The sequence below is a fragment of the Cervus elaphus genome, chromosome 25 (assembly GCF_910594005.1).
Source record: "Cervus elaphus chromosome 25, mCerEla1.1, whole genome shotgun sequence".
NCBI lineage: Eukaryota > Metazoa > Chordata > Mammalia > Artiodactyla > Cervidae > Cervus > Cervus elaphus.
This window is the reverse complement of record NC_057839.1, coordinates 25816610-25841560: the sequence shown is the minus strand read 5'-3', so window position 1 is coordinate 25841560 and position 24951 is coordinate 25816610. Positions and strand designations below refer to the sequence as shown.

Sequence of the window (24951 nt, the reverse complement as noted above, 5' to 3'; positions counted from 1 at the left end):
ATGCACATCAGGCAAAGTGACAGATGCTTTTCATACATTATTTTAGATTATCACAACAACCTTGCTAGGTAAGCATCATTTCTTCAATTTTACTGTTGAGGCAATTAAGGCCCAGAGAGGTCAGGTAACTTGCTAAGGTCACACAGTAAGAAGTAGTTGTTCTACAATTCCAACCTATTCTGCCTGTGCTATTTCCACCGTACCACAACACCTCTGGAGAGAAATGATTGAGAAATAAAGATGGAAGTCACAGGGAAAGAGTTAACTTACAAAGGTGGGGAATCAGGCCTACAGTGGAGAAATAGTTGTGAGTTGCTCACATGAAAGGTGCTGTAAGAAAATAAATATTATAAATTAATATTTTAACTGTCTTTTGGGCTCAGTCTTGTTAGGAGCCACAACACTGGAATAGATGAATTCATTATGAAGGGCTAGTTCTTCATACTCAGTTCTAGCTCCCTCAAATTAGCTTAATAAAAATAAACCTATTGTGTTCCTGTTTGGATTACTTAACTCAATAATGTCATTTTTTAGCCAGTTTGAGGTCTTTGGGTTTCAGCGTATTTTCACTCTTGCTGATGACCATCAGTAGTACAAAAAAGAGAAAGGATGAAGTGGGCACAGCTGTAACAATCACTTTGTCTACAGTGTTCATATCCAAATACTGTGTGAATCGGCACATTCGGAAGATACACACAACATATGCAGAAGGTAATTGCTCAGAAATCTAAATGTAAATCTGTAACTTCACAAAGCACCGAACTAACTAAAATAATTCACCTGTGAAACCAGATGTAGCTTGAAGAATAAACACACTATGGCCTAGAGCAGGAAAAGGGGGGAAAAGGAATTTTCTTAATGAGTCTTTCATGGACCACCATTTTCATGGTATAGCCAAAACAATTAAATAACCAAAGGATCTTAGCATTCTGAGGAATACTCAGATGTTATTGAAAGTGGTTTAGGTATCAGATATTTTTAAAAAATCTTCTAAAAATATTTATTACACTTAAAGAATGGAAATTTCCTGTACTTATAAAGAGAAGGTGCATGATTACACATAGGCTGTATGGCTGAATACATGTTTTTTTTAATAAGAATAGGTCAATTTCACAGTAATTTTTTTCATGTTGAAAATTACCTCCACGTTGGAAATTGGAAATGAGAAAGATATATCCTTTCACTGCAAATAATAACATAAGTCATTACACAACCTCAGAGGAGATAATGCATCAACAGCAAGATAAATTTGGGCAACATCTATTCCTGGAGGGAATCAAGAGATATTTACAAAACTATAGCAATGCGATACTGGGTTAGTAGACTGAAATATATATATGATTTTTTCTTTTTATGTTACTTACTATAATGTATGTATTTTTAAAGATCTGAACAAAAAGCTAATGAGAATAAAGATGGTACTATCTGAAATAACTGCTTTGCGCTTGAAACCCAATTTTTAAAATTTGTATGTAGGAGCACTATAACAAGACTAACAGACCATAAGCTTGTTTTTCCCTTGCAAATGCTTGTCAAATGAGAAGTGAACATTTAGAACAGGTTTGTTTCCTATGTGAAATCCTCTTTCTACATCACACACACACACACACTCTCCCTGTAAACTGCAAATCCCTACATTGAACTAAAGATGCAAAGAACCAAAGAATGAGTTAAAGCAGCGTTTTTACCTTTTTGTTGATCAAATACAGATGGAGTGCTGAAATCCATGGTTGCCTGTCTCATCATCTACCATCAGAATGGCAAAAAGGATCCAGGTCTCTAGAGAGGAGAAAACACCGTCTCACACGTTACAGTCAACACAACAGTCAGATACAGCAGCCCCTGCCAGGCCCTCTGTTTGAGAATTCAGTGTGCATTAGAGCTGCAGGTCGTTGTCAAGGCAAATAATGAAAATAGGTAAATGTTATTCCTCTAATACCTGACAGGAAAAAGACTTACTTCTTATGGTCTCACTCATCAGCTATCCCCGCGTGTAAGTTATTATACACTCTCCAGCCCCCAACAAAGAGAGAGAGAAAAAAAGCTCAAACCCTGAAAAATGGTGTTCATGGAGGGCCACCTGCCTTGGATCTGGGCCAGGAAAATACTGGAGGTCACGGAGATTCAGCAGCTGGTGTGCTGCTTTAAACCAAAAGAAATCTCAATGGGTGAGTGAGGATTCACAGGGCCAAACAGAGCATGTGCAGAGCTGCCAATGCAGTCTGGATTCGGCTGTGTTCCTGGGGGAGTGAGAACTGCATTTGGGTCATGTGAGCAGAGTGCCATCTCAATGGAATAGCACGTAAATATTGTAGCAGGAGGCTGCTGCCCATGTGCTGTATGGAGTCGTTACAGGCTTTCCCCACTCATCTCTAGTCTCCCTTCAACTCTGTTCTCCAAATGACAGGGAGGATGGGGGAAGCAAGTGGCGTTTGAAAGGTTGCATTTCAGGGCTCAGATATCCATAACGATAAAATTAAAGCAGTGTGCAATCGCAAGGGTGTTTAGTATTATACGTGGTGGGGAAAAAAGCCTCAAAATCACCTGAATGTGTATCATTTGAGAAGCAGCTTGAATAAATGGTAGCAAATTCATACTCTAGATTTAAAACTCTGAAGTAAATCTATATGAATTTATTTGGTAGGATGATTCTATTAACAAATGGAAAAAGTTATATATTTCATTTGTTTACATTTTTATTAAACCACCAACCTCCTATTGTCTGTATATAAATATGTTTATATATGTTCATAGGAGCAGAAGAAGGTGTATGAAGATATACCGTTAATACTGGTTCCCTCAGGGGCTTTTCCCTGGTAGCTCAGCTGGCAAAGAATCCACCTGCAATATAGGAGACCCTGGTTCGATTCCTGGGTCAGGAAGATCCCCTGGAGAAGGGATAGGCTACCCACTGCAGTATTCTTGGGCTTCCCTGGTGGCTCAGCTGGTAAAGAATCTGCCTGCAATGTGGGAGACTTGGGTTTGATCCCTGGGTTGGGAAGATCTCCTGGAGAAGGCAACGGCTATTCACTCCAGTATTCTGGCCTGGAGAATTCCATGGATTATATAGTCCATAGGGTCACAAAGAGTCAGTCACGACTGAGTGAATTTCACCTTCAGGGGATTGCGATTACAGTAGGAGATTTCTAACTTGTTCTTTTTCTACCTCTGTATTTTTAGGCTTATCATAATAAGCCTATTGTTTTATATTTGTTATTAAAACCCTGATATAATAAATTCAAAACAAACAAAGCTCTACATTCAAGACAATCAGATATTTGGAGAAGTCCAACAGTCACGTAGAAGATGCTCTCATACATGCTGTTGATAATGATAATTTAAAATTTTTAATTAGTGTGCGACTATAAAAATAAAAGCAGAAACCAACAGCCTTTTTCAATATACAAGCTTCTTTCTTATCTCTTGCCTCTCACATTTTCCCCATCAACACACTGTCTGGCCTCAGTTCCCTGTGACAATACTATGACTAACTCACTTTCCTCATATCAGCCTTCCCCCTACAAATGCCCTGTGTTCATTTTACTTTAAAAGCAGGCAAAACCTACTTCTTATAAATCATTACCCAAAATGTGCTCCATAGATGCATTTCTTAAATTTTCCAGTGCTGTGTGTCTTTTTTTTTTTTGCATTAAATGTGAAAATCAGACTTTTGGGACTGAAGAGTGAATTGGTGAAGGCGTTTTGGCTTAAGCTAGCGGATATTCTGCTAAGGAGAGATGGCCTAAACTCACCCAACTGACTGAGGTAAAAGGAGTTGTGGTTACTTGGTCCCAAACACTAGAAATACTAAGGACTTAGAATAACTTCTTTTTAATTCATTTGTTCATTAACTCATCAATGGCGATGGAAAGACTACTACACTCCAGGTATTTTGACAGGCACTGATGATGCAGCTGGAAGCAAGATAAGAAAGTTCTCCAGGCTCGATGAACTTCACTTTGGGTGTAGCTTCTGCTTCTGGCTACACTGCAGGAATAGGGACTGGATTTACCCTCCAGTTCAAAGAACTAGAAAACTAAGCAAAATATTTGAAATGATATTTTTCAGACAGCAGGCAATGTAGACCAGATATCCCTGGGAGAAGAGACGTGAACTGAGTCTGATGAGTCTCGCTGGCTGCTTGGGGAGAATTTTCAGGCTGAGGCACAGGGAGGGTGCGGTGGATTCAACGGTGCCCCCACCACAAAGATGCATCTGCTTCTTAATTTTCAGAACCTGTGAGTGTGACCTTATTTGAGAAAGGGGTCTTTGCCTATGTAATCAAGTTAAGGAGCTCAAGGTGAACGCATCTTAAGATTATCTGTGTGTGCTAAGTCACTTCAGTTGTGTCCAACTCTTTGTGACCCTGTGGACTGTAGCCTGCCAGGCTCCTCTGTCCATGAGATTGTTTAGGCAAGAATACTGGAGTGGGTTACTGAGCCTTCCTCCAGGGAATCTTCCTGACCCTGGGATTGAACCCTTGTCTCTTATATCTCCTGCATTGGCAGGTGGGTTCTTTACCACTAGCACCACCTGGGAACTCCTAGATTATCTGATTGGGCCCTAAATTCAACAACAGTTGTCCTTAGAAGAGACAAACATAGTGAAGTCATGTGACCAGCGGTTACAATGATGCAGCCACAAGCCAAGAAGGTACAGTTGAAGCCACTAGAAGCTGAAAGAGGCAGGAACAGATTGCCTCCTAGAGACTTCAGAGATAGTATGGTGCTGTTGACACCTTGATTTTGAACTTCTGGTCTCTAGACCTGTGAGAAAATAAATTTCTATATTCTCAGCCACCAAGTTTGTGCCAATTTGTTACAGCAGCTTCAAGAAACTAACACAGAAGAGGGCTTCCCAAAATGGGTGCAAGTCTCTGTAATGTGATATTTCTGTGCCCATTTATATCATTACCAAAACCAAATGAAAATACAGACAATTCCATGTTTGTAAAAGGGCTGTTAGGGGCTCATTTTGAAGAAAAGTGTCAGAGTAGAAAGGACACGAGTTTGTTTTTTGTTAGCTGTGTGATTTGGGCAAATTATATGACTCTTTGAGCCTGTCTTATCTGTGGTGTGGGTACCCCACCCCCTAACTTCCTGTGAGAGTTCTTATTGCTCAGTCCACTTCTCAGGCTGCAAACATAGAGAGAATTTTTTCTGTACAACCAGAGCCAAGTGTAAGATAACATTTGCTTGTTTTTTTCAAGTGTGTTTTGAATAAGGCCATTATTCAGACATATTCACACACTTTTCACAGATATCGGGTGCCTGTGATTCAGTAACTCTTATCTGTAACGTAGGAGGAAAGAAAGGAGGTCTGGGTGACTGTGCAAAATCTGGCTGTGTGCTCCCTCTCCAGATTATCTCTCACCACTCTCCCTGTTCTCATATCCGGCCACACTGGTCTCCTTTCCGTTCCTGGGTCATGCCATGCCCTTTCCCAAACTCCCAAAACTTTGCTATTTTTTCCCTTCACTTGGAATGCTTTTTCCCCAGTTCAAATGTCACTGTTACATCAAGGCTTTCTCTGACCACATTTTCTAAAATAGTCTTTCATTCCTTCACCCCATTTGTCACTTCCTTCTTCAGCATGCCACTTGGTGGATTAACACTGAGGAATACCCTCACCAGGAAGACAGGGCTTTGCCCATGTACAACATCTCTCTAGTTCAGTGCTTCTCTGACTACCTATGGTAAAGGTTGCTATTGTTCAGTAGCCAAGTCATGTCCAACTCTGCGATCCCATGGACAGCAGCACGCCAGGCTCCCTTCACTATCTTCCAGAGTTTGCTCAAACTCATGCCCAGTGAGTCAGAGATGCTATCTAACCATCATATCCTCTGTTGTCCCCTTCTCCTTTTGCCTTCAATCTTTCCCAGCATCAGGGTCTTTTCAAATGAATCGGCTCTTCACACTAGGTGGCCAAAGTATTGGGGCTTCAATTTGAGCATCAGTCCTTCCAATGAATATTCAGGGTTAATTTCCTTTAGGATGGACTATTTGATCTCCTTGCAGTCCAAGGGACTTTTTTGGGTCAGAACTGTTCACTATGATCCGTCTGTCTTGGGTGGCCCTGCACAGCATGGTTTATAACTTCATTGAGTTACTCAAGCCCCTTCACCACAATAAGGCTGTGACCTATGAAGGGGTGTGGTAAAGAACCAGGTTTTTAAATCTTCAAAGCATCATGAAACTGATGCATTAATAAAATATGATAAAAAATAATTTAAAAATAAAAAATGATTTATAGAAGGCAAGCCCCAATCTTTATTATTAGATTCAATAGGCATAACGTTATATCAATAAATGTAATCCAAACAAGGAATAATAAAAGAATTTTTTAAAAGTACACATTGTTCACTGAGAGTACATTTAGTCATTAATATGCTGTGCCATCCAGTATGGTAGTCACTAGCTACATATGACTTTTTAAGTTTAATTAAAATTAAAAGAAATTAAAAAAATCATTCCTTCAATCACAGCAGCCACTGTGATTCAATTTTGTCATAATTAAAAACTTTTGTTCTTTAAGAGATGCAGGTGAGAAAATGAAAAGAAAAAACACAGGAAGAAAATATTTATAAAACATATCTAATAAAAGATTTGTGTCCAGAATATGGGCTTCCCTAGTGTCTCAGTGGGTAAAGAGTCTGCCTGCAATGCAGGAGACTTGAGTTCAATCCCTGGGTCAGGAAGATACCCTGGAGAATGGAATGGCAACCCACTCTAGTATTCTTGCCTGGAGAATCCCATGGAAGGAGGAATCTGGCAGGCTATACTCCATGCGGTTGCAAAGAGTCAGACAAGATTGAACGACTAACACTTCACTTCACTTCATCCAGAATACACAAAGAATTCTCAAAACTTAGTAATAAAAAACCCTAATTTAAAAAAGAACAATGATTTGAACAAAGATGTCACCAAAGAAAATATATAAATGGCAAGTAAGTATATGAAAACATGCTCAGCCTTATTGCTCATTAGGAAAGGCTAAATCAAAGCCACAATGAAATACTACTACACACTTACTGGAATGTCTTTGAAAAGCTAAAAATATACTGTTTGCTGGTGAGGATGCTAGAACTGTGACACATTGCTGAAGGGAATGCAAAATAACCCAGCCATTTTAGAAAACAGTTTGACTATTTCTTAAAAAGTAAACATAAATATGGCCCAGATATTCAAGTCCCTGGCATTTACTTAAGAAAAACAAAAACATATGTTTTCACAAATACCTATATGTGAGTGTTTATAGCACTTTATTTTCACCTCAAACTGGAAACAGCTCAAACATTCAACAACCAGTAAATGAATGAACAAGCTATGGTACACCCATATCCTGGAATACTACTCAGCAATGAAAACGAATTAAGTCCTTATACATGCAAAGAATGAGTGAATCTTAAATGCACTTGACTGAGTGAAAAAAGCCTGATTCAAAACACTACATTCTGCATATTTCCACTTGTAAGGAATCCTTGTAAAAGATACAGAGACAATAGAAATCAGAGGGGTGCTTTCCATATGGGAGGGAAAGGGACAAAAGGTTCAAAGGGACCAGAAAGGACTTTTGCAGTGATAGAAATACTCTCTATCTTAATTATGGTGATAGTTATACACTCTCTATTCACTTGACAAACTCAGAGAAATAAACATTTCAATAGGGTGAATATTGCTAAATCATATCTCAACAAACCTCAAAGAATAAACAATATAAAATACATTTCTGTAATTTAAATAATAATGTTATCCTAAAATGTTTTAAAACACACTTGTAAAATTCAAACGAATGAAAATAGCAAGTTTTAAAAATAAATAAGTGTGAAGAAAACATAGGTAGTACTCTCTTTGATAAAGGTCATAGTAATACTGTTTTAGCTTTCTCTCTTCAGGCAAAGGAAACCAAAGCAAAATCAAACAAATGGGAATATCCAAACTAAAAATCTTTTGCACAGTGAAGGAAACTATCAAAAAAGGAAAAGGTTATCTCACTGTATGGGAGAAGATACTTGCAAAAAATATATCTAAGTGATTAATTTCCAAAATATTCAAAGAACTCATACAACTCAACATAAAAAAAAAAATCAAATAACTTGACTTAAAAATGGCAGAGGATCTAAACAGACATTTTTCCAAAGAAGATATACAGATAACCAACTGTCACATGAAGGTGTTTAATATAACTAATCATCAGAGAAATGCAAATGAAAACCACAATGAGATAACACCTCACATCTGTCAGAATGACTATTACCCAAACGGCAGTAAGTAACAAATGTTGGTGAGTATATGTAAGAAAGGAAACTCTTGTGCACTATTGGTGGGAAGGTTAATTGATATAGCCACTGTGGAAAACAGTATGGAGATTCCTTGAAAATTAAAAATAGAGCTACCTTCAGTTCAGTTCAGTCACTCAGTCGTGTCTGACTCTTTACTCGCCCATGGACTGCCATATAATCTAGCAATTTCACTCTTGAGTATTTATCTGAAGGAAAGAACCTCACTAATTTGAAAAGATACATGCACCCCTGTGTTCATTGCATAGCCAAGATATGGAACTAAATGGCAACCCACTCCAGTATTCTTGCCTGGAAAATCCCATGAATGGAGGAGCCTGGTAGGCTACAGTTCACGGGGTTACAAAGAGTCAGACATGACTGAGTGACTTCACTTTCACTTTCACTTTTCAAGTGTCCATCAATAGGTGGATGGGTAAAGAAGATATAGATGCAGAATGAGATATTACTTAGCCATGAAAACCGAACTCTTGTCATTTGAGACAGCATGATGGACTGGGAGGGTACTGTGCTAAGTTAAATAAGTCATACAGAAGTATAAATAATATATTGATTTCACTTATACATGGGATCTAAAAAACAAAACAAATGAACAAACATAATAAAACAGAGACTCATAGATACAGAAAACAAACAGATGGTTGCCAGAGAAGAAAGAAAAATAAATAAGTGCTTATTTTTCTTAGATTTATATACACATTTAGATTGTAGTTAACAAACTAACCTTAAAATATCATGTATTTACCACTATCCTACTGTGTGTGACTTTCCATACCAGTGTGAGAGAGCACCCAAAACGGTCTACACCATGATCATGGAGAGAAGCCCCTTACCACAGGCTTGGAGATGTGGCAATGTTTAATTGCTACAGCCATTTCTAAATGGTTATGTTTATAAGTACTCTCAATTTTTTAGCGTATCTTGTATTGAACTGGTGACAAGCCAGGCTAGCACCAGTGGGGGCTCAGACTTTGCATAAGTTTGGTTTAAATTTCTCTTCCTTTGACTCTTACCACGATGGCTTCTTCCTACCATCCAGGTCTCAGCTCAGAGAGGCCTTACCCAAACTCTAAATTCTATGTAAGCTGACTCCTTGCCCAGCTCCAATAGCAGTTAATAAAATGTCTTCATTTTCCCTTCTGTGACTGCCACTATCAGTAATTACTGTGCATTTCATTATGTCTTCATTATCCATATCCCTGAGCTGTCATTTCCCAGACTTCTCAGCATGCTTCAATGGACTTTCAAATGCCTGAGTCTACATCCTGGCCTGAGGGCATTTTTCCAGAATGCTGAAGGCCACTTTGCCAGCTCTGGGGGTTAGGCCAGAAATACCAGGGAGCTATTCATTCCCTCCCCCAACCCACAGTGGCCCTCAACCAGTGACTCTTGGGAGCTGGTCTATAAGCTCTAGCTGCTTTGCTTTTAGATGTAATGATTCTGACATGTGCTGTTTCACACCATTTCCCAACATTTCCCTTTACAGATTAAGCTCTGCTGCCACCTGCAATAACTGATTTAATAACATTCTTTTTATGGGCTGCCATTCCCCTCCTGTATGACATCCACCCATCCACCTTTCCTTCTCATTTCCTTCTTATTTCTCAGTAAGTCACTTGCATTGGAATAACTGTCCCAGGATCTTCTTTTGGGAAAACTCATATTAAAGACATTTCTCCAGTAGAGGATGAACTTCATAAAGACCCTCGTCTACTTTGTCCACGTGTGACCCAGTCCAGCTGAGTGAGGCACAAAGGCAGTGCTAAAAAATATTTAGTGAATGAAGGACTTTATTAGTGGACTTCCCTTGCCAAAGTCGATGACTTGTTCATTGACAATGTTGCATTAGAATTCAATTAACCATTGCATATTGGAATACTTTCTTACTAAGAACTTTCTGGTGAGTTCTTCTGATATCCTTGACAGTTTCCTGTGTAAACAAAAAACCATGTATTTGTGAATTTCAGATGTGCTGCCATATTTCAATAATATTCTGATAGTGTTGTAAACTGAGGGTGAACTTCCAGAGAGGTTTCAGGTATTCCTACATTTTATTCAGGTGAAACCAGAGCCTTCACTGGGATAAGCTCAAGTTAAGGAAGTGGGAGCTACAATGGCAGCATGCAGGCAGTGACGGGCCTGGGCATCAGACAGCCCTGAGTTTAAGTTCCAGCTCAGCACATTTCTAGCTTTGTGATATCGAGCAAATTACTTAACCACAGTTATGAATGAGGACAAAAAATATTTATCTCATAGGATTGTTGTAAGAATTAAAACCCAATAAAGTATGCAAAGTGCAATTGTGAGAAATTGGGATTATGCATTTGTTTTAAAGAAATTTGTTGAAGTCACTTACCTATTTTACTGAAAAATGCCCTTAGGTTTATTTCTGATTTTAGAAAGATATGCATAGCCTTTTTTTCTGGTTAAGTAAAAGCAGACCAAGGAAAATCAGTAGGTTAATTATTCATAAGACTAACAAAGTCAATCTCTTAAAACAAACATTGTTACAACCGTAAGGGACCAAATGTAGTTCTCTACCACAAACTTTCTAAAATTTATAAATTCTTGTAACAAATAAAAGGTTGTAAAGTCAGAAGTCCTTGGATCTATCAATATGAACTTTCAATATTTTATCATGTTTTCCTGTACTGAACAGACTCTATAATGCCAAGGTGACAGGTAAGTGTAGCTTAAACTTAAATATTTTTTGATAACTGGCATGTAATTTTTTTGAAACTCTTTGTTTTGAAATTGACTTAAAGGCCAATAACTAACCAGTACTTAACATTCTCAAAGAAGTTCAGTCAATATCTTCTTTATTTAAAACTTATCATTAAGATTCATGATATATAATTTTAATTAAAATTTTAATCAATACTGACTGAAATAATTCAGATTTTTTCATGTTTCTACAGTACTTGCTATCAACTGAATACTTATGGTCCCCCAAATTTTGTATGTTGAAACCCAGTCCCCAGTATGGTGCTATTAGAAGGAAGGGTCTTTGGATGGTAATTAGATTATGAGGGTGGAGCCTGCATAAATAGGATTAGTGCTCTTACAAAGACTGTTTTTTTTTTTTTAATTTCAATTAATTCTTCAGTTCAGTTCAGTCGCTCAGTCGTGTCTGACTCTTTGTGACCCCATGAATCGCAGCATGCCAGGCCTCCCTGTCCAACACAAACTCCCGGAGTTTACTCAAACTCATGCCCATCGAGTCGGTGATGCCATCCAGCCATCTCATCCTCTGTCGTCCCCTTCTCCTCCTGTCCCCAATCCCTCCCAGCATCAGGGTCTTTTCCAATGAGTCAACTCTTCACATCAGGTGGCCAAAGTATTGGAGTTTCAGCTTCAGCATCAGACCTTCCAATGAACACCCAGGACTGATCTCCTTTAGGATGGACTGGTTGGATCTCCTTGCAGTCCAAGGGACTCTCAAGAGTCTTCTCCAACACCACAGTTCAAAAGCATCAATTTTTCGGCACTCAGCTTTCTTCACAGTCCAACTCTGACATCCATACATGACCACTGGAAAAACCATAGCCTTGACCAGATGGACCTTTGTTGGCAAAGTAATGTCTTTGCTTTTTAATATGCCGTCTAGGTTGGTCATAACTATCCTTCCAAGGAGTAAGCATCTTTTAATTTCATGGCTGCAGTCACCATCTGCAGTGATTTTGGAGCCCCAAAAATAAAAGTCTGACACTGTTTCCACTGTCTCCCCATCTATTTCCCATGAGGTGATGGGACCAGATGCCATGATCTTAGTTTTTTGAATGTTAAGCTTTAAGCCAACTTTTTCACTCTCCTCTTTCACTTTCATCAAGAGGCTTTTTAGTTCCTCTTCACTCTCTGCCATAAGGGTGGTGTCATCGCATATCTGAGGTTATTGATATTTCTCCCGGCAATCTTGATTCCAGCCTGTGCTTCTTCCAGCCCAGCATTTCTCATGATGTACTCTGCATATAAGTTAAATAAGCAGGTAACGTGTATACATATTATGCATATACGTAAATATACAGCCTTGACGTACTCCTTTTCCTATTTGGAACCAGTCTGTTGTTCCATGTCCAGTTCTAACTGTTGCTTCCTGACCTGCATACAGGTTTCTCAAGAGGCAGGTCAGGTGGTCTGGTATTCCCATCTCTTTCAGAATTTTCCACAGTTTATTGTGATCCACACAGTCGAAGGCTTTGGCATAGTCAATAAAGCAGAAATAGATGTTTTTCTGGAACTCTCTTGCTTTTTCGATGATCCAGCAGATGTTGTCAATTTGTTCTCTGGTTCCTCTGCCTTTTCTAAAAACCAGCTTGAACATCCGGAAGTTCTCGGTTCACGTATTACTGAAGCCTGGCTTGGAGAATTTTGAGCATTACTTTACTAGCGTGTGAGATGATTGCAATTGTGCGGTAGTTTGAACATTCTTTGGGATTGCCTTTCTTAGGGATTGGAATGAAAACTGACCTTTTCCAGTCCTGTGGCCACTGCTGAGTTTTCCAAATTTGCTGGCATATTGAGTTCAGCACTTTCACAGCATCTTCTTTCAGGATTTGAAATAGCTCAACTGGAATTCCATCACATCCACTAGCTTTGTTTGTAGTGATGCTTTCTAAGGCCCACTTGACTTCACATTCCAGGATGTCTGGCTCTAGGTGAGTGATCACACCATTGTGATTATCTGGGTCATGAAGATCTTTTTGTACAGTTCTTCTGTGTATTCTTGCTACCTCTTCTTAGTATCTTCTGCTTCTGTTAGGTCCATACCATCTGTCCTTTATTGAGCCCATCTTTGCGTGAAATGTTCCCTTGGTATCTCTAATTTTCTTGAACAGATCTCTAGTCTTTCCCATTCTGTTGTTTTCCTCTATTTCTTTGCATCGATTGCTGAGGAAGGCTTTCTTATCTCTCCTGGCTATCCTTTGGAACTCTGCATTCAAATGGGAATATCTTTCCTTTTCTCCTTTGCTTTTCGCTTCTCTTCATTTCACAGCTAATTGTAAGGCCTCCTCCGGCAACCATTTTGCCTTTTGGCATTTCTTTTCCATGGGGATGGTCTTGATCCCTGTCTCCTGTACAATGCCACGAACCTCCGTCCATAGTTCATCAGGCTCTCTGTCTATCAGATCTAGTCCCTTAAATCTATTTCTCACTTCCACTGTATAGTCATAAGGGCTTTGATTTAGGTCATACCTGAATGGTCTAGTGGTTATCCCTACTTTTTTCAGTTTAACTCTGAATTTGGCAATAAAGAGTTCATGATCTGAGCCACAGTTAGCTCCTAGTCTTGTTTTTGTTGACTGTATAGAGCTTCTCCATCTTTGGCTGCAAAGAATATAATCAATATGATTTTGGTGTTGACCATCTGGTGATGTCCATGTGTAGAGTCTTCTCTTCTGTTGTTGGAAGAGGGTGTTTGCTATGACCTGTGTGTTCTCTTGGCAAAATTCTATTAGCCTTTGCCCTGCTTCATTTTGTACTCCAAGGCCAAATTTGCCTGTCACTCCAGGTGTTTCTTGACTTCCTACTTTTGCATTCCAGTCCCCTATAATGAAAAGAACATCTTTTTTGGGTGTTAGTTCTAAAAGGTCTTGTAGGTCTTCATAGAACTGTTCAACTTCAGCTTCTTCAGCGTTACTGGTTGGGGCATAGGCTTGGATTACGGTGATATTGAATGAGTGCCAGGCTGCAATAGCGCAGGAGCCGTGGCCAAGAGGAGCTTCCCAACGCCCGAGGTCAGGGGCAGCGGCAGAGAGGAACTACCCCACCCCGGAGGTCAGGGGCCCCGCCGGAGAGGAGCTACCCCACCTCCAAGGAGAGGCGGCTGCGCGGGCACAGGAGGGCCGAGAGGAGCTACTCCACGTTCAAGGTCAGGAGGGGCGGCCGTGAGGAGATACCCCTCGTCCAAGGTAAGGAGCAGCGGCTGCACTTTGCTGGAGCAGCCGTAAAGAGATACCCCACGTCCAAGGTAAGAGAAACCCAAGTAAGACGGTAGGTGTTGCGAGAGGGCATCAGAGGGCAGACACACTGAAACCATAATCACAGAAAACTAGCCAATCTGATCACCGGACCACAGCCTTGTCTAACTCAATGGAACTAAGCCATGCCGTGTGGGGCCACCCAAGACGGTCGGGTCACGGTGGAGAGGTCTGACAGAATGTGGTCCACTGGAGAAGGGAATGGCAAACCACTTCAGGATTCTTGCCTTGAGAACCCCATGAACAGCATGAAAAGGCAAAAGGATAGGACACTGAAAGAGGAACTCCCCAGGTCGGTAGGTGCCAAATATGCTACTGGAGATCAGTGGAGAAATAACTCCAGGAAGAATGAAGGGAGAGCCAAAGCAAAAACAATACCCAGTTGTGGATGTGACTGGTGATAGAAGCAAGGTCCGATGCTGTAAAGAGCAATATTGCATAGGAACCTGGAATGTTAGGTCTGTGAATCAAGGCAAATTGGAAGTGGTCAAACAGGAGATGGCAAGAGTGAATGTTGACATTCTAGGAATCAGCGAACTAAAATGGACTGGAATGGGTGAATTTAACTCAGATGACCATTATATCTACTACTGTGGGCAGGAATCCCTTAGAAGAAATGGAGTAGCCATCACAGTCAACAAAAGAGTCCGAAATGCAGTACTTGGATGCAATGTCAAAAATGACAGAATGATCTCTGTTCGTTTCCAAGGCAAACCATTCAATATCACAGTAATCCAAGCCTATGCCCCCAATTAATTCTTATAAGTGATCATTTCAGAGCTTCTTGAGCTGTACTGTTCAATAAGGTAGCTACAAGCTAATATATATGGCTATTGAACATTTAAAATGTGGCTAGTCCAAATTGAGATATGCTTTAAGTATGAAATGCATACTGGATTTTGAAGACTTAGTATGAAAAAAATAACACAAAATGTCCCCTTAATAAATTTAATATTAGTTACATGTTGTTGTTGTTCAGTTTCTAAGTCTTGTCTGATTCATTGCAACCCCATGGACTGCAGCACCCCAGGCTCCTCTGTCCTCCTATCTCCCAGAACTTGCTCAAATTCATGTCCATTGAGTCGGTGATTAATTACATACTATGACAATAATATTTTAGACATATTGGGTTAAATACAATAAATCACTAAAATTAATTTTACCTGCTTCTTTTTACTTAGTTTTGAATATGTTTACTAGGAAAACTAATATTACACATATGGCCTGCACTTTATTTCTATTGGCCTGTGCTATTCTACAGGATCTTGGAAGAATCTTTAGGAAAGTCTGGTTAGCTGACTGGCTCAGCCATATTTCTTATTGTCAGCAGGACTGATGGGCCACAATCTGAATGAGGGTAGAGAAGGAGGAAAGGAAGCATGGCCATACTGAAGATTGTGGAAGACTGAAGAGCCCAGAGAAGCCAGTATCATCATTTTCATTGTTACCATCACTATTATGTAACCCAGGAGTCAATCACCCACACTTCAAGCATCACCTTTCTTTTTTATCAATCTATAGGTTGTCTTGGGCTTCTCTGGTGGCTCAGTGGTAAAGAACCTGGGTTCGGAAGACCCCCTGCAGGAGGGCACAGCAACCCACTCAAGTACTCTTGCCTGGAGAATCCCATGGACAGAGGAGCCTGGCGGGCTGCAGTCCATGGGGTTGTAAAGAGTCAGAAACAACTGAAGTGACCCAGCACGCACGCATGCACGCACAGGCTGCCTTAGCTTAGGGTCTCTGTGGAACCAGAGTTTTTTCTTGGTGATATATTTCTTCTTGCCACTTCTAGCCCCTCATCTCCTTCTCACCTTGAAGCTTCCCGACCTGATCCTTGATTGAATGCTTCTACAACAGCAACACAGTTGGGGATGAAGAAGCAGTGACTGCTCAAGAATATTCTAAACTGTGGAGAAGAACAGTGGACCACATGATAAGGAGTCCTTGATGTTATCCTTGGAGCCAAGGACTTTATAAAGCACTTTTAAATCTGTTCCTTTAAAATCAGTGGATACTGTTCATAAGCTAATTAAGGCCTATTCTATTAATAAGCAAGTCCATATGGGTTTCCCTGGTGGCACAGTGGTAAAGAACCCACCTGAAAACGCAGGAGATGCAGGTTCGACCCCTGGGTCAGGAAGATCTCCTGGAGAAAGAAATGGCAACCCAATCCAGTATTCTTGCCTGGGAAATCCCACAGACAGAAGGAGCCTGGTGGGCTACAGCCCATAGGGTTGTAAAAGAGTCGGACTAAACAACAACAAGAAAGCCCATATACTTAAGAATTCCACTGTTTTACTCTGAACTCTATTTTTTCTAAAATCCTGGAAGAACATTTGAAAATTGAGGATCCTATCACTTTAGATTTCCAACTATACCCAGTTCTCATATAATGAAACAATAGTATGAACTCTCTCCCTATAAAATATACTACATATAAAATATGAGGGTGTTATCCTTAGGACAATTCTCATATCGCTTTGGTCTTACTACTCCAAACAAACATTTAACACTTACTATGTGTCAGGGACTCATCATATCAAGAACTCAAAATGTTCTCTAATTACAAAGAGAGAATATTCTCTAATTACAAATAGGCTACGGTTGAAATTGTCCGAGAAAAAGACTTGGAAAATTTCAACCTTACCCCATTTAGCACTCAGTCATAAATTACATATGGACACCTCTCTGACTGATATTTATTTGTGATATACTCAGGTTAGTTTTACACTCTCAACCAAGTCCTACATTCCCAGAAGGCAATTGAAAGACAGATCTTCTCTCACAGCGCCAAAACAATGCTATGCACACAGTCAGTAGCCAGTACCAGATACTGCTTTGCTAAACACTAAATGTTAAGTGCCCAAACGGACAAACCCAACTTTTGGCAAAATGGTGAAGTAGGTGATGGAAGCCTCTGTCTCCAGAGTCAGTATTTTCTCTCTCTCCCCTATCCAGTCAGCACAGTCCCATTCCTGGGTAGTGCAGACACCCCATCTCTGGCTTTGTCCAATGTTTTCCTTTTATTTTTAGTTTTCAAACTACCATAACCTTTTCTTTCTCATGCACATCATGATGGGAATTTGGTGAGTACTGGGCATTTCTAGCATGCTCAAGTTAATCTGTAGCAATGACTTTATTTATTAATCAATTATATGATAAATATTTAGTGAACACTAACTGTGTATCAGACAATGATCTTGATGCTAGGGACACAGTGGTGACCAAAATAGAGATGAGATCCCCATTTATAAGAAACTTTTAGTTCAGGGATGATTTAGGAGGGCTCTTCTGTGGCTTCCTGGCATTTCAGAGGGCATGGGTGCTTTTCTTGGTCACCAGAAGGCTGGGGAAGTATCTCTGAATGATTGACCCTCCCCATAACTGGGCAGAAAGAATGTTCTTCCTTTCATCCCTCTTTTCTATTGACTAATGCTGCTCCTTTCCTCTTTAAGAGACAGGTTTGCTAGCTTACCTTGCCCAGATGAAAAATGTAAAGGAGTTGCTCACCTTGTTATACCAGTTGGATGTATTTAAGCTAGCACTGGCTGGTAGGCATTGCTATTATTACCATAGGTGTTCACACATTAGAATAATTTTGGTCTTTTGAAATCTAGAATGCATATTTTTGAAATGCTTCTTTCTCTGAATTGCATTTACTTCAATTTTAGATTCCATCTCAACTGGAAAGATTGAGGATTTACATTCAATTGCATCTGGATTGTGGCTATTCCCCCAGTAATGCAATGGATTTGGGAAAATACAGAAAATAAAATCTAATACAAACCCAACTCGCTTTGCCTTTAAATATCTGTGGATGTGAACTTGCTGAACGTCTCAAGAGTATTTTTAAAAAGTTCTAACTTTGGCCACATATTCTTTCCTTCTATTTTCAACTCATGAATTATTGGCCAAGTTCAAATGAAGCCCTGTGGTTTGAATTAAATTGGCAAGTCACAGGCAGCCTGGCTTCAGCAATCTTAACTGCTCCCCTCCCTCCCCTTCCTGGCAGACTATGGAGTGTTTAGAAGATATTTTTCTTTGCATTAATTTTTCTGAGAGGAAATCCTTGTGAGACATCTAGTTGAACTTGGCTCTCCAAAGTTTCTTGTAGAGTTAGAAAAACAAAATTTGAGGTTACTGAGCAGGTTAATGGAAGAGAAACATGTAGCTGTTTGCTTAGAAATGTTGCTAATGAGGCCAAAGTCTTACTCTGTGGAGTCTCTCCGTTTTGTGACCATAGACTGTGGCCACAAGGGGACAGGACAAGATCAAGTGCATTGCTGTAACTGTGCCAGTCCCCGCCAACTGCAAGAAGAACATTATACAAGATGAGACCCTCTTGGTAGATGAGAGCCTCGGTATGATCCTGTAGGTAAAGCTTGAATTTTAGCAGGCATACATATCACTTGGGGGTTGTCCTAAGATATAGATCCTAATTGAGTAGATCTGGATAGGAGCCAGAAATTCTGTATTTCTAGCAAGTACCCAGATGATGCTGGTAGTTGGGCCATCCTTTGGTAGCATAGGGCTAGAATACTTTTCAAATACTAAGTAAAATATACACCTATGGGCTTTTGTACAGAGATTCTCTACTGAAGAGTAAAAACCTAGAAATCTAAAGTAAGTCCCCAAGGGGTCTCAGAAAATCTATCTGTAATAGAAGTGAACCAAGGTGGAAATTGGTTAATGACTGGCAATAATTACCAGATTGAATCTCCATTGCTGTTTTTCGGTAAAGAAAGAGTGGGCCTACGGCTAGACGTTCTTAGAGCCATACAGTCTGAGCTTCCCTCAGAGTTCTGCTTTGCTCTGGCTCTGTGCACCTATGCAAATTATTAAGCCTCTGATTATTTTTCCTAATACGTACACTGGAGCTAATAATGGTACACTCCTTAACAGTTTGTTGTAAGGATGAGATGGGATAACATAACCAGGCTGTGCTTGAGCCAGCTTCTCCTGGCCCTCTAGAGCTGACTGCAAGATGTTCAGGAATTCTGTGAGGCATTTGGTAGCTTGAAATTGGCTGTGATGGGAGCATTTACACCAAGGAAACTGGCAAATGTTACAAGTTGGGGGCTTTTTTTTTTTTTTTGCACTGATTTACCATCATACCTAAAGGACCTAAAAGAGCTCAATAAATGTTAATTACTACTACCTTAGCTATCTTTTCTGAATTCCTCTAGCACTTGTTTGAAACACATCATTTAGCGCTGGATATTCCACGCCAGCTTCCTTCTTAAAGTATTCTGGAATTGAATTTTCAAGATTTAGAGTCTCTCAAAGGTGTGACCATATTCTGCCACATTCCATGATGAATCAATGCCTTCTATTTCACCTCTCCAACAAAAACATTGAGCATACTTTCAGAATTTTTGGAGTCCATTGGGCCAACAGCTTTGATCCTCTCTACAGGAAACATCAGAGTCCAAATTGAACAAACTCAAGGGAGATCCCAGGACATGAATGTCCCTCCCTAGGATATCCAGTGATAAGTATGTGTGAATCAGAACAGGTAGGAACAGAATACATATAAGTTCTATAGATTTGTGGCCCTGTCACAGGTTTTCACACATTTGTTTAAATAATTGTAGCTGGTAGATTAATTGGAAAATGAATTACTCTGTCATAGTAAGTGAGCAGGTAATTTCCTTTGATGTGTTTGTGCTGACAGCATGATTTTGAGTAAAAGGGACCTTAAGAATTAGCCTAGCCATTCAATGTTAATGACCTCAACTTTTCTCTCCTATGCCTCTAAATGTCTAGCTCTTTCCCTAGCCTCTCCTTATTTCCTTCTGCTAGGCTATCATTAGTTCACCTGGTCCTACGTAAAAACTTTCTCTAGAGAAGCAGATTTGCACAGCCATTAAAAGTGTGGACTCTGGAGCCTGACTGGTTAGGTTCAAACCCAAGTCTTACAACTTGACACTGTTTAAGCTAGGTCTTATTTTCTAATCTGTGAAATCAGAATAATACCAGCAAGTTTCTCATAAAGTTTTGGAATGAATTAAGTTCACTTAAATATGTCAAGCTCTGAGAGCAACGCTTTTCGTAGTAATTCTCTTATTACAGTACATTTACTATTATTATCTCCATCAATCATTCCAACTCTTTTGCAACTTTATCCTTTCCTCTCCTCAAAATTCTTTTTCTTAGCCTATATGTATGCTCACATCTTTCAGTTCTTAAAATCCAACTAACACAATAGAAAGCAAAACTATGGTGTTTCTTTTATATATATATATATATTTTTTGGCAGTGCTGGGTCTTTGATGCTGTGTGTGGGCTTTCTCTAGTTGCAGTAAGCAGGGCCTATTCTCTAGTTGCAGTGTGCGGGTTTCTCATTGCAGTGACTTCTCTTGTTGCAGAACACGGGCTCTAGGGCACGTGGGTTTCCGTAGCTGTGGCTCGTGGGCTCTCCAGCGCAGGCTCAGCAGCTGTGTGGTACACAGGCTTAGTTGTCCTGTAGCATGTGAAATCTTCCTAGGCCAGGGACTGAACCCATGTCCCCTGGGTTGGCAGGCAGATTCTTAACCACTAGGCCACCAGGGAAGTCCCAACTGTGACATTTCTTCAAACAGGTCTATTCTTCCTTTCCTGATGTTCTTTTGGAGGAAGAAAGTCTAAAGTTGCTCTTTCCTTCCTGAGTACCCAAGATCTCCTTGTTTCTTTGCAATTTCGGCTCTGCAGCTGCTGAGGGCAGGCACTACTGTGCAGACACTCTGCTAACAGCTGTTCTTACAGACCTGTTAGGACCTACTTCACCAGTGACCACATTCAGGTTTCCAATGACTGAGGGAGTTGATTGGGAACACTTGCTATGAAAAACATACAGGCTCAAATAATATTTTACTCAAATCTCAGGGATATTACTACTTGAGCATCCAGCGTTACTTTAGGGGTAGAGGTGGGGCCTTAGCAGTTTAGCCTCGGCTGTGTGGTATAGAAGAAATAATGGTGAACTTTGGAATCACAGGATGTGGGCTCAAGTTCTCCTGCTCTACAGGTGGCAGATGCTCTATCAATACTTATCTAACTGAAATGAATTACTTGCTCAGCAAGGTACTCAGGACTCTTGCCTTCTTAGTTTTAAGCTAATACACCAGCTGTCTAAGTTGGGTCTGACTCTGACTCAGCCTGAACTGAGATTGGTGTCTGGGCCTGTAACTCAGGCTTCTACGTGCTGGAATGAATATACCCGAGGGCTTTGGAAGGACACTATCTCTGAAGGAGATTAAGGCAGGGGGATGAAGTGATAAAGTTGGCCATAGGACTCAGATCCAACCCTTGAGTAGAGAGATGGGGCTCAGATAGAATCCTCTCCTGCTTGAAGATGGTCTGGCATTTCTCAGGCATGATCTATATATCTTCTCTTTCTCTGACTGCCTCTGATCTCTTTTCCCCTTAGGAGAACTTTAACCCTTGAATTCTTCCTGTCATGAAGCATAAATCAGATTGGAACAAAAAGCTATCTTAACCATAGTCTTTTTACAAACAGAACCAGAGAGCTGATAACTAAACCAATAATCATCAGAGAAAACATTTTTCTTTTATTTGTAGGAAGAAAAATAAGGAAGTTTGGATTACTGCCTGGCTGGTTGAGGCGACACTGTGGTACATGAACACAGTATCAACAATCTGATGACATCAAGAGTTTGGGAGTTTCCTTTTCATCCTGTCAAAAAGGATGTTTTCATGTGAAGTTGTCCCAGATAAGTTTTCAAAGGCGGTGTGTTATCAGTAATCCCTTTTTTGGTTTCACAATATTTTTAGGACACAATTTTTAAAAAATGTATTGCTTCCTCCTGAAAATGATATTAGGGTGAACAGATTTATATTAAGATTACAGAGCAGAAAATTAAATATTTAGTCAGTCATTGTGTATTTTATTTGGCTTACATTATGTTAAACAGCTAGTTTGATGGTAGACTTTGGGTCCCTAATATGACCATCTTTTTGGTACCATGTAGACCCAACTTATATGGTTCTGAGTGAAATAATGCCTGAATCCTTCCTTGGCCTAATTTGTCCTATTTGTCTGTGAGAGATTTGCTAAAGGAGTTATACATGCAGCAACAGATCAGCCTTTAGGCAAATTTAGCTTGATGGAATATTTCACCTATCGTCAGGATTTAAGCTTCCAGAGCTTATATTCTGACACTTCCCTCTCTTTCCCTCAGGGAAAGAAATTCTATTGAAACTCAAACTGAGAAATGAGGAGAAAAAAGAGAACTCAATTTGCACAATGAAATTTTTGGCAGGGCTAGGTTTAGGGAAACAAAACAGTAATTTTCAAGGGCTGAAATCTGAATGAATCTCTGACTCTCCAGACAACAAGCCAAAGCTTTCCTTCACCCAGTTAAATAAACAAACAGAAATTCTATGGGTTAGGAATAGCATTGTTATTTTATTGTCATGTTTTCTTTGTTATAATTCAAGACACAAAAAGCACAGTGGGAGAGGTTTTAGCTATTTGCTTGGTAGACTGAGCTATGAGAGAAGTGATTTTCATTATTAGCCTACTAAAAATATTTGATGGAAACAAGAGGTGATTTTGGTGATCTCTGAATCCCCTTCTGGCAGGGGTAGGCTCCATAAGAGGTAATCAGCTTCTTTAAGTTCTGCTTACATAATTCTGTTTGCACACTGAGACACACTCCTGTGTATAAAAATTCTACGCTTGCCATGGACAAGTAGAGACCCAAATCAAAATTCTTAAGTTCTTTTATTTGGTGAAAAACCAAATAGTTGAGTTGGTGGAGATCATTCATTGAATCCTAATCAATAAGTGAGTATGGGGCACTGGTTGAGTGCTTGGGCTGACTCACTATCCCAATGTGATTTGTAAATTAGCTGTATTCTATGACCAACTGCGCCCTTAGCCCCTCAGTCATCAGAAATGAGAAATATATTCTCTTCTTAAAAGTCCAATTTTCTATGCATGGGTAGATATAAATTAAGTCTACATTTTGTCTCTGGTGGTCCCTGCCCATCTTTCATCTTCTGATGTCCTATTTTCATTTTTATTCACTTCTTCAACTATGGACTTTATTAGAATTTATTTATATTTATAGAATCTATTAGGATAAATGATGACGATAACAAGTATAGAATTGCAAAGGAAACCAATTACCTAGCTATATAGTGAAAAAAGTTTTAAAACGTTTATATAAGCATCTGCTTTAACACATTACATAGCACGATTTAGTAGTAGCTTTGATAACTGTAGTAATTTTGAAGTAGGAGTGAACATAAACAATATTATGAGATATCTACAGGATATATATGACATGAAAATATTTGTGATTTCTGTTGGTTACAGTCACATTGCATCCATTGCCATTGTGATTTGTGACAAGTAAATGCTGCCTTCAATTAGAGGTTAGTGAAAATAGTTTTCTATTCAGGTTTTAAGCAACTCCTTAATTCTATCTGTAAACACCTCAGGGAATCTTGAACCCTAACTTGAGAACTCAAGCGGTTTAAAGGAAAGAACAATCACTTGTGGTTTGGAGACCCCAGGGAGCAGATATTCCATTTTTATAAGATTTTCTTTTATTTTTAATTGTAAAAACATATAAAGCTTACTATCTTAACCATTTTTATGTGTAGAGTTCAGTAGTGTTAAGCATACTCATATTGCTATGTAACAAATCTCCAGGACTTTTTCATCTTGCAGAACTTAAACTCTATATCCATTAAACATTAATCCCCACTTCCCCTGCCTCTCAGTCCTTGGAAACCACCATTCTGCTTTCTTTTTCTATGAACTTAACTGCTTTAAGTACTTGGGATATTTGCCTTATTTCATGTAGTATAATTTCCTCAAAGTTCACCATGTTGCAGCATGTGACAGGATGGAGCAGATATTGTTAAGACATTTTGCAGTTTTCAGAGAGTACTGGTTTGCTAAGTGATGCACAATGAATTAATCCATACTTCCACTGGCTCTTTAGTTTCTCAGTTCCATGCATGTTCCCTTACACAATACTAAAGAACTTAGAAAGTAGTCTCCAACCATAGAGTAATGGAAAAAGTCTGTTTTTGAAATAGGACATAAGACATCATAAAGATCACCACTTTGAGAACCAGTGACGATGGAGGAGAAGTGCAGTGGGTATCGAGGGGCCAGAGTTACAATGGACATATGTGCAAACAGCTTCTCATTTCCACAGCTTACCCAATTCAATGTCTCAGTCCCAGACAGCGTAAATGTTGTGTATTTCCACATGCTAGTACTTCTTTCTGCTCTGTAATAAAAAGACTTTCTCACTGCTCACTACATAGACATATCCTTGAAATGTTATCACATCTAATGGGACTAAAGACCCACATCTTGGGGACGTTATTTTGAAAGATTGTGCAGCCTTGTTTCTCTCAAGGTCCTTCATGAGAAAGCAATGATAAAACCACAGCTTTGAATATCATAAAGTGAATTTGAACATATTTCATTAGCTGTGTATAGTAATGTTTAAAAACAAGAGTGAGGTTTCTGTTATAGCTTTTTACATTTTGTACTAGGCTGGCAAGGGTAACCGATATGACTATAATGGGGAATTAAAATTCATTTCACTGTACTCTTAACAGAAACCTCACTCTTCAAGTTAAACTAGGCTGTTTATAATTACTGACACATACTCTAATTCACTTTCTGTGTTCAGAGTTGTGGTTTTG

General features: G+C 39.5%; 1 protein-coding gene across 4 annotated transcripts in view; it reads right to left on the bottom strand.

The window, feature by feature from the left end:
• The window catches only part of ANKRD55 (ankyrin repeat domain 55), a 189443-nt gene that overhangs the window by 100720 nt on the left and 63772 nt on the right, over window positions 1–24951 (bottom strand). For all 4 annotated transcript variants that reach the window (XM_043887843.1, XM_043887846.1, XM_043887844.1 and 1 more), the window contains one exon: window positions 1689–1779. In XM_043887843.1, coding sequence (XP_043743778.1) covers window positions 1689–1746 — 58 coding nt within the window. In that variant the 5' untranslated portion in view covers window positions 1747–1779. The remainder of the gene's footprint in view (window positions 1–1688; window positions 1780–24951) is intronic.